This window comes from Pogonomyrmex barbatus, unplaced genomic scaffold (assembly GCF_055798465.1).
Source record: "Pogonomyrmex barbatus isolate J1 unplaced genomic scaffold, ASM5579846v1 scaffold20, whole genome shotgun sequence".
In the NCBI taxonomy this organism is placed as follows: domain Eukaryota; kingdom Metazoa; phylum Arthropoda; class Insecta; order Hymenoptera; family Formicidae; genus Pogonomyrmex; species Pogonomyrmex barbatus.
The window spans coordinates 2,726,105-2,739,362 of NW_028297117.1; the positions used below are offsets into that span (position 1 = coordinate 2,726,105).

The following is a 13,258-nucleotide window of genomic DNA, read 5'->3' on the forward strand; positions in this document are numbered from 1 at the left end:
TCTTATACTTTCTAAGTTTTTTTATAGCGTGCATTAGAAAGAATTTTAGACTTGCACATCAAAACGTTTTAATATTTTTCAATTATCAAAACGTTTTTAATATTTATGAGATTATTCATAATCAACGTGCCAAGAATATAAGATGTGCCTTTCCGAAATTAATAAATATTAATTAATAAAATTTCGCATTTTGCACAATTTATTCCTATTCAACTGCTGCAACTCGTCGCGTCACTCTCAATTCCACGAAGAAAGGTGTCGTCTTAAAAAAGATATTTCTCAAGTACTTTTCCTGTTGAAATTTATTATTCAATTATTCACAATTATGCTCAAGAGTGTTCTTCTTCGCGGTGATAGACCGCGGGTCATAGGTCGATGTCTCATCTATGCTCTCTCGGCACAAAGGATTGTCGTCAAAATCAGTATCAGTATTACAGACTCATTACTCATTACTTCAGTTTCTGAGGACTTTGGAATCATCTAACTTCTATCGCTATCTGCTCTTATCTAAACGAATGGAAAGTCTTAACAATAATAACCGGCTCTCTCGATAATACCAAGTTTTGTAGAATGCCTGGGGTACTACGCAATCGGTCTGATAACGCTCACGAGATTTATTGCTTTTAAGTTTTCAGTTCGTTTCAGATCAGTATTCTGTCTGGATTATAAAGTGTCGTGCGTCTTCGCGATCTGGACACGGAGTCCTCAATATTACAACGATCATAAACGTTCACAACGTTCGTTAAGCTGTATATTAATAGCATGACCTAAATTCGCGAGTAATTTCGTAATTTCGTAAATTAATTGTGCTCGACCGAAAGCGTAAACAGGAACGTGTTAATCTTTGCTTTTAATAAAGCCGTGAACGATTATCGATGGCATCTGGTACAGTGTTCGCCGCCTTATCGGTCTTGAAAGACCATGTCAAATTCAAAGTCAATCAGAATTCGGTAGCCATTGACAATATCGGTAATATACATCTTCGAATTCATATTTTATATTTATATTTAGCGCGATTGAAAACGATATACGATTGAAAAAAATTACTTATCACTATCTACGTTACTAATTATAGCATAAATTTAATTAAAGCGATTACTTATCGTATTTTACGTAATACGCTTATTTAAAAAAGTTATATATCTAATATTGGATAAAAAAAGAAAAATGTGTGGTTGTGCTTAGTTTTCAGATTACATTACAGAGCTACATTTTTAATACTTCTCGTTGCATCAATTCTGGTCACTTCTCGACAATTTATCGGGGAACACATAAGGTATACACGTAGTTGCATGATTTTTTATTGTATTAAATTATTTATAATAATATTAAATTTGAAAAACATTACTTTCTAAAATGTATTTCTTTTTTTTTTTATTTTAAAAAGGTGTATTGCCGACACTGGTGTATCATCTCATGTCATCGAAACCTTTTGCTTTTTTATGTCCACATACACCGTGGTAAGTCTAAAATCTGATGGAAATAAATAATTTCTTATTATTATTAAAATGGATTTATTTATTACATGTGTAACAATAATTGCAATTAAAATACGGGATTCGATAGATAGATTTAAAAAAAAATCTGCCATATTAGAAATTACAGAATGACAAATATATTCTGGTACACGAAAAAATTTCAGTATATTTAGAATAAATAAATATAAATCTAAATCTTGTTTCAGTACTTTATTTAACAAACATTTGATGCAATTATTTTTTTAAATGTATTACCCTTTGCTTCTCTCTCGCTAGTTTGAGGCTTTCAAAATTTTTACACATCATATCCTGCAGTGTCTGATCTAAAATCTTTTACGACTTCAAATTATTTCAAATATTTACAATCATTAATTTTTGATAGCATAAATATCTGAATATTTGAAATCCAATAAATATGACAATACATATAGGTATAAGTCATATGGTACATGTTAACAAACTACAATGAGAAACATAACTATTTTTTGGCAAGCAGGATCTTGGTTGCTAGATTTTTTTAAATGAAATAAATTCAAACAGCCATATCACCAATTATCAATAAATATGAATACATTTTAAAGCGTACCACAAGATACAATGTCAAGTGTTTTAAAACAAGCTTCAAGCTCACGGAAACAAAAAATAATATAATTAAAAAAATAAGTAGTATCAAATGCTTTTTATCGATAAATAAAACACCGAATGTGAATTATATTTATTCATTTTAGATATATTAAAACTTTTTCGTACATCACAGAATATATTTCTTCTCTTTCTGAACGCTGTTAAGCGCTTTGTAATAATTCGAAGGCCAAAGAGCGATTACTTTTTTATAAACGATATAATCCCTATTATTTATTTATAATTATATTTATAATTATATTTTTTATAATCCCTATTATTAGAACTAAGTTGTTCCTCAGGTAAAGCATCTGAATGCTACCGCGGTACTGGACGGCGATTTACCGCATCTTGGGGTCGGGCCAGTTTCCAAAGACGACGCCATCATACACCACGCTTATTACCAATGGGTGCCCTTCGTTTTGTTCTTCCAAGCGCTCCTCTTTTACTTGCCGCACTACATATGGCGGAAAATGGAAGGTCGTTACCAATGCGTCTCGCATAACCGTTGACGTTTAACGCGACGTTTATAACCGTGCGCGTTTATCTCAAGCGGCGAGCTAATCATCATTAATCTTTCCTCGCCGTCATAATCTAATCATATAACACCTGCATACACTGTCCCACTTACAACGTAGCATTACGCTATTTGCAAGATTACTTTGTAATCTGCCGGCGAGCAATAACGTAAAATCTATACGGCGAAACTCGATATAGGATGTTTTCCGATATTTATTCGAGAATTTGAAAACGCAGTACTCGGAATATTCGGAATATCGTTATTGTTCACGACTTCTTGCAAATTATTTAATTTCAGGTGGTCGATTAGCCATGCTGGTATCGGGATTGCACATGGCATCTTTGTCACTAAGCGAAACGGAGCTCAAGGTAAATGACGATATGAAGGTGCCGTCGAAAAAGGAGCGCGACGAGAGAATACAACAGATTCGCACCGGTTTTATAAATCGCTTGCACTTGAATCGTCCGTGGGCATACACCTTGACTTTCTGCGAGTGCCTGAATTTCGTGAACGTCATCATGCAAATTTACTTGACCGACTGGTTTCTCGGAGGTGCCTTCCTGGGTCTCGGCCGGTTACTCTCCGAGCCAGCGTCTCGAGATAAAATAAACCCACTCGACGTAGTATTTCCGAAGGTATAATTCCGCATAAATGTTATCACCTTTATATATTCTGCAACGATATAACTAAATGAATAAAAATGAAGTAATTAAAAATTGCTAATTACTGCTAATAATATCAATTATGTTTAAATTATTAATATATTATATTAGTATCGAAATAACTCAAATATTGCATTATTGAATTATTATAATTTGATGTCAATTAATGCGACTTGATGACATTTGGAAAGCCGGTTTTGAAACGCGATCTTCTTATCAAGTGACTTATTAATTATTCAAAATTTCTCTGATTATTAATTTTTATCAACGGTAAAAGTTTTAACTATTAACAAATTTTGAGTAGTAATGATTAATATTTTATTTAATCGCACTCCATTCCTGATTGCAATCAATACTTTTAGGTAACCAAATGCATTTTTCACAAATACGGCCCTTCTGGTAGCATACAAAAGCACGATGCGCTTTGTGTGATGGCACTGAATATCATTAACGAAAAGATCTATACGGCCCTTTGGTTCTGGTTCGTCGTGCTCGCAGTGATAACCGGTTTGGGATTGGTTTGGAGATTACTAACCATGATCCTTCATTCAAGGTTGCTAAACTTTCGTCTCCGCGTATCTATTCGTCGTCAGTCTGTTTGTCAGTCACGTTTTGTGGTTTTAAATTTACGCCGTAATCGTTCCTTTTTCTTCTGGAAATTTTCGTTTGACAAATTTACGAGCATCGTACATCATGCATTATTTCCACGCAGAAATTATCTTTACACCTCGCACTTATGATTTTTTTCTGATTATTACCAGCGTAAAATATTCGTCTCTTTGTATCTCATTCGGAAAGATTTATTTTTACTTTTATTTATTCAGAATATTCTTTAATATTCAACATACCGTAAAAATTCATAATAATATTAATTCATAATAAATTAATTTAATATTCAATATACCGTAAAAAAATTCATAATAATATTAATTCATAATAAATTAATTTATAATATTATCAGAAAAAATTCCTATTAAAATGTAATATCATTATTGTTTCACAATACAATTACGTGTTTGTAAGGATCTTAGCTAGATAATATACATCAGCGAGATTTAAGGAAGTATGCATTTAAAAATAGCAAATAGAAAAGGAACACAGCTATATCAGCGATGTGACGTCAATCAACTTCGCGATAAGGATTCTTTAATGACAGATCATGATGAACGAGCGATTTTCATTGAGATTTTTCACTTCCAGAAGTACAGCATTCAACAGATTTGTGTTTTCCATGGCCTGCCCTGGAAAGTACAATCCATGGAACGTACTCAAGGTTACTCACGAATACTACTTCGGTGACTGGCTGTTTCTTTATTACATCGCTAAGAATCTGGACAATTACGTATTCAAGGAGCTCCTTCAAAGCTTGGCAGAGGATCTGGAGAACAGGCGTCAAGCACGTTACAAAATACCGCTGGACGTAGAGCGAGAATTACTTAACAAACAGTGGGAAAAACCTCCTATCAGTCCCTGAATAAGTAAATATAAATCTAAAGTAGCTAGTCATTTGTAAATAGATGACTTTTATAATTGGAGATGTAGATAAATCAATCAATAGGCTTCTTGTTCAATTCATACTGAGAAGAAGAATTCAAAAAGTGTAAATATAATATTTAAAAATTTGGCTAGATACCGACTTGAAAATATTTTATATATTAATTATTATATTAATTAATATTATATTTATTATATTAATTCCGTCGAGCTATCAAAATAATTATGTAAAATGTTCAAATTAATCGCAAAAATATCCAAAATTTTTGCAATATTATCACCATACTCAAGCGTTTTACATAATTATTTTGATAGCCCAATAAAATTGTCTTCAGCTTTGTATCTGGCAAAATTTTTAACTACTTGAACAAAATCCGTCCGTTTTCATTGAACGCAATTTTGTAGCGACACGATGATCGTTTCGTAAAGTTTGTGCCATTACTGAGATCGCTATCTCGCGTGCAAAAATGCTCGCGGAGTACATTAAGCGGACGGCAAAAAGCTATATTTATATGTCTACGTGAACAAACAGTCGCGTGCATTCGCACGCGCATTATGACACACTGCCAAATTGGCTCTTTATCATATAAATGTATAATATTTTAGCCGCGATTAGTAGAATAATGTCTCTCGCGTGCGTCGCGGGATCGCAGATATTTGTAGCTGCGCGCGCCACGCGTATGACGTAACCTCGTCCAGCCGAGTCTTTTAACTACCTCGTACGGAAGACTCGCGTGTATGTTACATGCGATCGTATGTCGAGCACATGCGCGTGCGAGCGATATATACGTGTAAATACATCCGTACGTTGCACCGTACGTTGTGTCTCGATAAACGGCCCGACAATAGTTTCGGATCGTTAAGTCGTTAAAGGCCTCTGGATTGGAATTGTGCGCTGTGGCCTACTATCGAACAATCACGCGTTCGATAGTATTCAGGTTTTACGATACGGCTCACCAAAGTCATTTGCGAAAGAGCCATTACTGTCCTCCGTATCTTTTATCGGTCAATTGACAATATATCGACTCGATAAAAGATCAAAGTATTTATTTCATATTCCATGGAAGATATATCTTCGATACGCCTTCATGATGATAAATCGTCACGCGAGGAATCATTTTTCCCTAAATCATTCGTAATTTTATTCTTAAATGTACATAAAAGGTGTATATGTTTCCTTAAAGATAATTTTCTTTTTAAGATATTGCATATTTAAAAAAAAATTTAATTATAGATTATATTAAATACTCTGTTGTAAATGTATTGTATAATTAAATCACAGCGCTGGTATAATATATAGATTTATTAATAAAGTAATTAGTATATTATAAACCGAGAATATGTTTAAACAGAGAAATAAAACAGGCATTACTGAATAAAACAGAATTTTCGGCGCCTAATAATTTTTTTTATTTTAAAATTTTTATAAATTCAAGAACAATTGCTTTTTATTGCTGAATTACGTGCAGCAATTAATTTTTAACAGACTTGAAACATGATCTAAAGCCAGAACGGAAAATATTACTTCAAAATATTCTTGAATAAGAAAAACAGAAGAAAGAGAGTTAATCGATATCGTTAATTTAATTATCGATTCTTTAGCAAAGAGGAAATATTTAGTTTTCATTTTAGATCGCTACGTTTCAAAGGCGTTAAAAATCATGAAATATAGTTGGCAATTGTTTTTGAATTTATAAAAATTTTGAAATAAAAATTATTAGACGTCGAAAATTGCTCTACCTAATAATGTCTACGTTCCATTCCTAGATTTATTAACATGCAATTAACTGTTAATAAATATTCGTAATGATGTACGTATACAGAAAAACGGATATCCATTATCTATGGCAAAGCCATAGTGAATACAGGTCATGGAACCCTTGATCTAGAAGTTCTTCGAGACGAGAGATGGGAGGTTTCTCTCGTGCTCTCGTTACAGCGAGTTTTTGTCTTTGTGCGGATGCGAACCGAGAAACCCGAGGAGTCTGGGCCGGCGAGCTGGAATCGTCACGGCCGGAACTCCGTCCATTATATTCTCTCGGTCGGGAAATGACGAGAAGTGACGAGAGCAGAAAAGGAGAGGCGTTGCCGAGAAGCCTTGTGTCGGCGCACTTGGACTTCAGACCGATCGGACCGGCAAGCTGCCGTTTATTTCCTTTGTTCTGCGCCATTCTCGCGTCGAACTCAGGCGGATTAAACGAAGCCGATCGATCGATCGACGCGATACCTGATTCGTGAACTTGTAGCGGGTGTTTCAGAAGCAACGGGATATCTCTTATAACGGGACCTATCTCGTGTCTAAGCAAACTGAACACATATCTAGAGCTATCTCGTACCCTCGAGATGACAATGACAAATAAACATGGGAATGAGTAAAGTCAATACTGCCGACAATTCTAACGGCACGTTTCTCTTACATTTACTGTGAAAGACGCTACCCATCTTTTGTGAAAATAAATCGTAGAAAGACTCATAAAACACACCGTCTAGAACCTAATTAGGCCGAGACCATCTAACGGATGGATTGGATTTTCGGGAGCTGAAAATTATAATTTTTGGAGATAAAAACGCAATTGTCCAGAAAGTGATTAAAAAGAGAAGAACTTTGAATTATTATTTGAAAGTATAAAACTTATAAAAGATATGATTGTTTTAATGTACAATTTAAAAAATTAATTTATCAATATTTCGAATTGATATTTCGAACGTTCCATATTCCAAAAAATAATTTTGTGTTTGTATATATTTATAGATTGTCTCATTTCTTTTTTTGTTAATTATGATATTAATGAAGGTTTTTCGAATAACAAACAGTTTCTTTGCTTCAATAATTATGCTGATCATTTTTTATATAATAATGCAAATTTTATAACGTCGTGTTTAGCTTGAAATATATGTACCGATATACGTCTAACTTAAGCTTTCATGGTGACTCTCGTCATATGTTTAAAACATTTTTCAAGCCTAATGTTCTCTTAATTCTTATAACAAAAGAAGTCGAGAAAGGAAAGTAATACATCGAAAATCTAGATCGAAAGTAATACATAGAAAACAAATGTGTCCTTTCGTTCGCAATAATTGCTAAACTGTAGGCTTCAAACCTCGGGTCAAGGCTTGATATTTCCGTTCTAGTCATGTCTATAACATAAATTTTTCGATTGAATTATATTTTTTCTTAAAATGATGATCTTGTTGAAATATTTCGTAAAATGTTTTAGGCGTTATTTCCAAAGAATATTTAATAAAAAATATATATTTTTTTATAAATTATGTTTTATGTTCAATAATAGCTGTTAATAAAATACATTATGTGTCTTGTTTTCGTGAATTCTTTTATAAAAGAATTTCTTTTTCAAAAGTATTAAAATAATCCACAGGGAAGAAAATAAAAATCTCTAGACACAAATCCAAAAATAATGTTATTTTTAAAATTATTTTGCACCTTAAAATTATTACGCAAGATATATAAATTGATTGCTGGAAAATAAATTTTTGCAGTATTATTATCATGTTTAACATGTTTCCTACATACAATAATTTTAATGATTCAAATTTCCAGATCTGCAATCTAGATCCCGATCAAATGTTTAAATTTGCCAGCACAACCGTTCTCTCCGTGTGAAAATACCGAAATGTAGTAGACAAAAGATGGAAATTTATTTGGCAGCTTTCGAATCGCTTCGTCTAGAGATTTCTTAAATGAAATTCTTAAACAGGATGATCCTTCGACAGCATTATATCCAATTGTGGTCGATATGCCGAAGACGTGCGGGAGTGCGTAGCACGTGGACGCGATGCAAAACGCGGCTCATTTTTCGTCAGGTCGCTACACGTCCACCGGATCTTCGTGAGAAAATTCAGATTGCATCCGCGCGATACGTCGCAAGGGCGAGCGCGTAATATTTGCATGCCGCGCATCCTCTTCGCGCGAAGATAAAATCCGAGATTTAAACGGATGTCGGCGCGGAGCGCGCGTTGCGAACGCGCGGAACGATGCATATGTTGTGCATTCCGGCGCATCGTAAGTCTAGACGGTGCTTTCGTTTGAATCGCGAATGTGCTGCTAAAGATATACGCATGATAGATTTCTTAAACGATCCGTCACAGTCGCATCGTGAATGAGTCGTCGTAATCCATAAATGTTAATGTATGCGCGTCTCCGCGAGTTGGAGTTTAACAAGATACGCCGCGAGATACGTATTTAAGGGGAGAAAACTTTTCAATCGACAATGCGCAATCTTGTGCGATGACGTACGTTTCGTCTTTACGTACTGTATATCGCATGCGTAATAATACGGCGAACATTAAATGTCCTTATATACGAGCAACAGGTTGCTCTTAATCTATCTGGGACGCCAGCTGTGTGGTGTGACGTTGTGTGCGCGCGTATATGTGTACGTCTGTACGGGTACTTCGTTATATTTCTTCTGGATATTTAGAAATTGCACTTTGCTTCTTGACATCATCACTCATAGCTAATCCTGTCACGGAGGATAAATGAGAAAGATGCAGACTTTAAAAAAACTATTATGCATTATATATTACAACGTATGTTTAATGTCCAAACATTAAAAAGAACGTAAAAATATGATATGACAACTACATCATAAATTAATTCGACGTGTTTTGAAAAAACACATCTCTCAAAAAAAATAAATGTTAAAAAAAAATGGATTGCAAAAAGTTAAAGTTCGAAGATGAATGGTAGATTTTTACATCGTTGGATCTAGAATAAAAATTCATGTTTCACAAACGTTGTACAAATGAGATAGGAAAACTCTCGTTGTATGAATTCGTCACAATTGACACGATTGAGTCACAACAGTTCTCAATTTCGTGGCCCTCCCGCAAACCGGTCTGACGGCCTCTGGTGGTCCGCGTTTGAGAGATCGGAATGCGGTGTGGTTCCATGTGTGCGGGACGAATTACGGTCGTGTGCAAGTGTGCTTCGCCGGACAACGTACCGAAAGCGTAAAAAGAAAAAAAAAAAAAAGAGTACAGAAGTGAAAGGTCTGCCGAGGTTAAGAAACTTGCCGGTCCCTAATAAAAAGCGGTCGTGTGTAATTATTTCCATTTGTTGCAAGATACCAGCAATTCAAGCGATCGATCTCAGCAATCCCGTCTATACGTTCATTCCGTACCATTAGATGCACGAAAATTGATGAAATTACAAAAAATATATACGCCCCTGCTTGTTACACGCTGCGACTCATAATTATTAATAATTTATGATTTTTAATGTTATACTTTTAAAATACTTTCAAATATTCTGATATTTTTAAAAAGTTGTTTTTAACAATTTTCTCAATAAAAATAATACCCAAATAAATGTCCTGATAAATATTTATTACATGCCTCAATTCGTATCGTCGTGATTTTTCTTCTTTAAAATTTATTTGCAAACTCTTAATAAATTATTAAAATTTAGTGTCATTCAGATTATTGCGTCATACATTAGTACATTTTCTTGTTCTCACGCTCTTTTTCTTGAAAAATTGTGTTATTGGTTATTACTTTAAAGAAAATCCCATCCCCTCCCCGCTTATTTCATTTTGGATGATTCCATTTTGAACATAACAAGACACTCAGTTAGACACTCAGTTGACATATATCTCTTAAATAAAAAACTTAGTCTGAGAATAGTTTCTTTATTATTTCCATCTATTAATATTACAGCGTGTTTTGTAACTTTATTCGAAACAGTCTCAAATAATTTTTACAATTAAGGCTAAAGATCTATATATGTGTCATAAAAAAAAAAGAAAAATAAATATTATGATGTGTTATGATGTAAAAAAATGTTCTCTGTAAATTAACTGGTACTACAAAAATTAAAATTGCGAAATCATGAAAATTTAGATACCTATGTTCGTGCACAATTCGTCGATTTAAATGAGATGTATCGTGTCCTTAACGCGCATCGTGATGGAAAAATACAAATTACATTCGCCATCGTGATTTATCATCAAGGTACGCATTGCATAGCTGCACAGGCACGCACACACGAAGCAATGCAATGGTCAATATGAACAGTTAACGAGAACAATACTAGACGAAGCGACAGTCACAATGAGAATCAATCGACTGAGTTGCAATTTTTAAAGGCATTTCGGAGTTGTTCACCAGAACAAACGTATACCATTGTGCGCGTTTTGCTGCCTTTCAACAATAGCGGCTTCTACGTGGAAAAATTCTGAAGAGTGGAAGCGATTTTTCGACCTGTATGACACAAACAACGGTTCATTGACAGTGCGCGCAAGCGGATGTTAATTAAGATAATGATGTTTGAAGACATAGTAAAGAGTGATGGACCAGTCGAGTCTCTCCCATACTCAGTCTAATTAGCAAAGAAACAAAGGAAATTAGCACAAAGCACAAACCTCATCTGGCGTTGATGTTGTAATAAATCACTAGATCATCGAGATAAAAAAGAAATTGACTACAAATTTTAACACGAAAACAATATATAGAATTAAAGATAAATATTTTATTCATATATTTCGGATTAAAGATAAATATTAATAATCACTCGAGCTAATTACGGTAAATAATATAATGAGATTGACATGCGTTTTACATCGAAATTCTTTGAAAGATATAATTATTTTCGACGAGGCAAAACGGAAAGCGCGAAAAATTGCAGAGTTCATAACGAAGATACGAACAACTCGTTGCAATATTCGCGTTGCATAAGATGCACACGAGCTGTTGCCCGTTGTTGCATCATCTCCCGCCCATCTGGTCCACCGGTCGCGTTGCCACGGAGACGACGAAAAACGTAATCGCGGATGTGACCAAGCACGCGGATGTGCTGATTATTATGAAGGTCCTTGCGCATCCGCGAGTTTGCATGAATGGAATCGAATCTGTAGTAATTCTCACACTTCCGATGCGCTTATGCGACATGAGTCATCGCCGAAGCTCGCGGATCGCACTCGAGTTTTCATACAAACGGACGGCGTTACTCATTGCGTGTCAATTTTCAATTTGCGCCAAGTCACGATGTGTGTGAGAAAACAAAAAACTCGATCGAAAGTTTGTTATATTTCGGGGAAAAATAATAAATCCTAGTTCTCAAGGATGAGACCGTACGTAAAACTTTTTCCAAGATTCTAAGCGCACAAAAAAGCTTCGGTTTTTTTTTTTTTTTTACGATTAAACATGTAGAAGAATACTGAGAAATTTAAAAATCGTATTATTCTTATCTAATATTTTTGATCATGTGTTATGTATAATTACTTTCTGCATCTGCACAGAAAGAATATTTTGTTGAAATAATCTAAAAATTTGGCTAGATACAGATTTAAAAATAATTCCGTTATTTAAAAATATTTATATGGGATATTCAAAATTGGATATCAAATATTTTTATAATATTATCATCATGCTTAAATATTCTACATAATTTTAATGTTTCCAACAAAATTATTTTCAAATGTACAATGTTTGGCCAAATATTTAGACTCTTCGGGAAAACCATTCTTTCCGTATACGTATTTGTGTGATATATATATATTTTATTTATAAACAGGTTTTTAATAAATTTTATGATTTTATGATTTTTTGATTTTATGATTTTATGATTTTTTAAAATTACCGTTGTTATTCTCTTATTATAATTTTGCCTGAATATTTGAAATGCAAGAAAAGAGAAAATGACAACTGTCGGTTCGTAAATGAGTTTCGAATATCAGCAAGCGTACAGATGCACAAGCAAAAAGCTCAAGGATAAGATAGAAAGCTGCTTCTCTACTTAAGAAATTCGAGGAATACGAAGAATCTCACAAGGACAAATCAGATTTCGTTATTTTTCATCGAAGGTCTTGCCTGTAGCTCTACTGAAGCGGTGAAAACGCAGAGCAGAATTTTAAAGTAAAATACAATTATTAAAATCTTACAATATATATATATATATATATATATATATATAAAAATCTAATAAAAAGTGGAAAATAATAATCCTGCTTTAAGAAAATATAATAAAATTAAAAGTACCATTTTGCATTACGACAAAAAGTCATAATCTACTGTTACTTGTTATGTAATTTACACTTTGTATAACTTTGTAAAACTTGTTAATAATAGAGCAGCAAAGTTTTGTTTGTTAATTATTAATATTCATGTTTCTCATGTTTCTTCTGCAACTCTCGCGCAAAACAGCAAACATAGGCAGCCATGAAATTCATCGGGAATTCTCCTCGGTAAGGTAAACACATTGCGAATGAACGATCATCAGACATCGTCGACGTCGTCAGATATATTTGTGCACTTCAGCAGCAGCGAATGTTCTTATAATAACAGGCGGCACGTTTCTTTATACGGCTACCGACACTTTAATCTCTTCGGGCATCTTCGATTATTCGTTTTTCATGCGTCGTTGACAAATACAAAAGCCGTTGTCGATTGAAAACCGCGCGCGGTTAAAATAATTTACTTCCGCGAAATGTCGAATTATGTAACGGCGAGTGCAATAATATGATCCC

General features: G+C 34.0%; 1 protein-coding gene across 1 annotated transcript; it reads left to right on the forward strand.

Annotated features, from left to right (window-relative positions):
• Positions 1-6,161, forward strand: Inx7 (innexin 7). Its single transcript, XM_011641908.3, has 7 exons — positions 1-969; positions 1,186-1,276; positions 1,388-1,460; positions 2,402-2,579; positions 2,917-3,254; positions 3,644-3,834; positions 4,482-6,161. The coding sequence occupies exons 1-7, from the start codon at positions 876-878 to the stop codon at positions 4,753-4,755; spliced, it is 1,239 nt and encodes a 412-aa protein (XP_011640210.1). The 5' UTR covers positions 1-875; the 3' UTR covers positions 4,756-6,161.
• The last annotated feature ends 7,097 nt before the right edge of the window (positions 6,162-13,258 follow it).

Excerpts from the sequence above, each read along its gene's own strand:
- Inx7 (XM_011641908.3), top strand. The coding sequence starts at position 876 with ATGGCATCTGGTACAGTGTTCGCCGCCTTATCGGTCTTGAAAGACCAT. Across the intron at positions 970-1,185 it reads GGTAGCCATTGACAATATCG|TTTTCAGATTACATTACAGA; the intron begins GTAATATACATC and ends GGTTGTGCTTAG. Across the intron at positions 3,255-3,643 it reads TCGACGTAGTATTTCCGAAG|GTAACCAAATGCATTTTTCA; the intron begins GTATAATTCCGC and ends CAATACTTTTAG.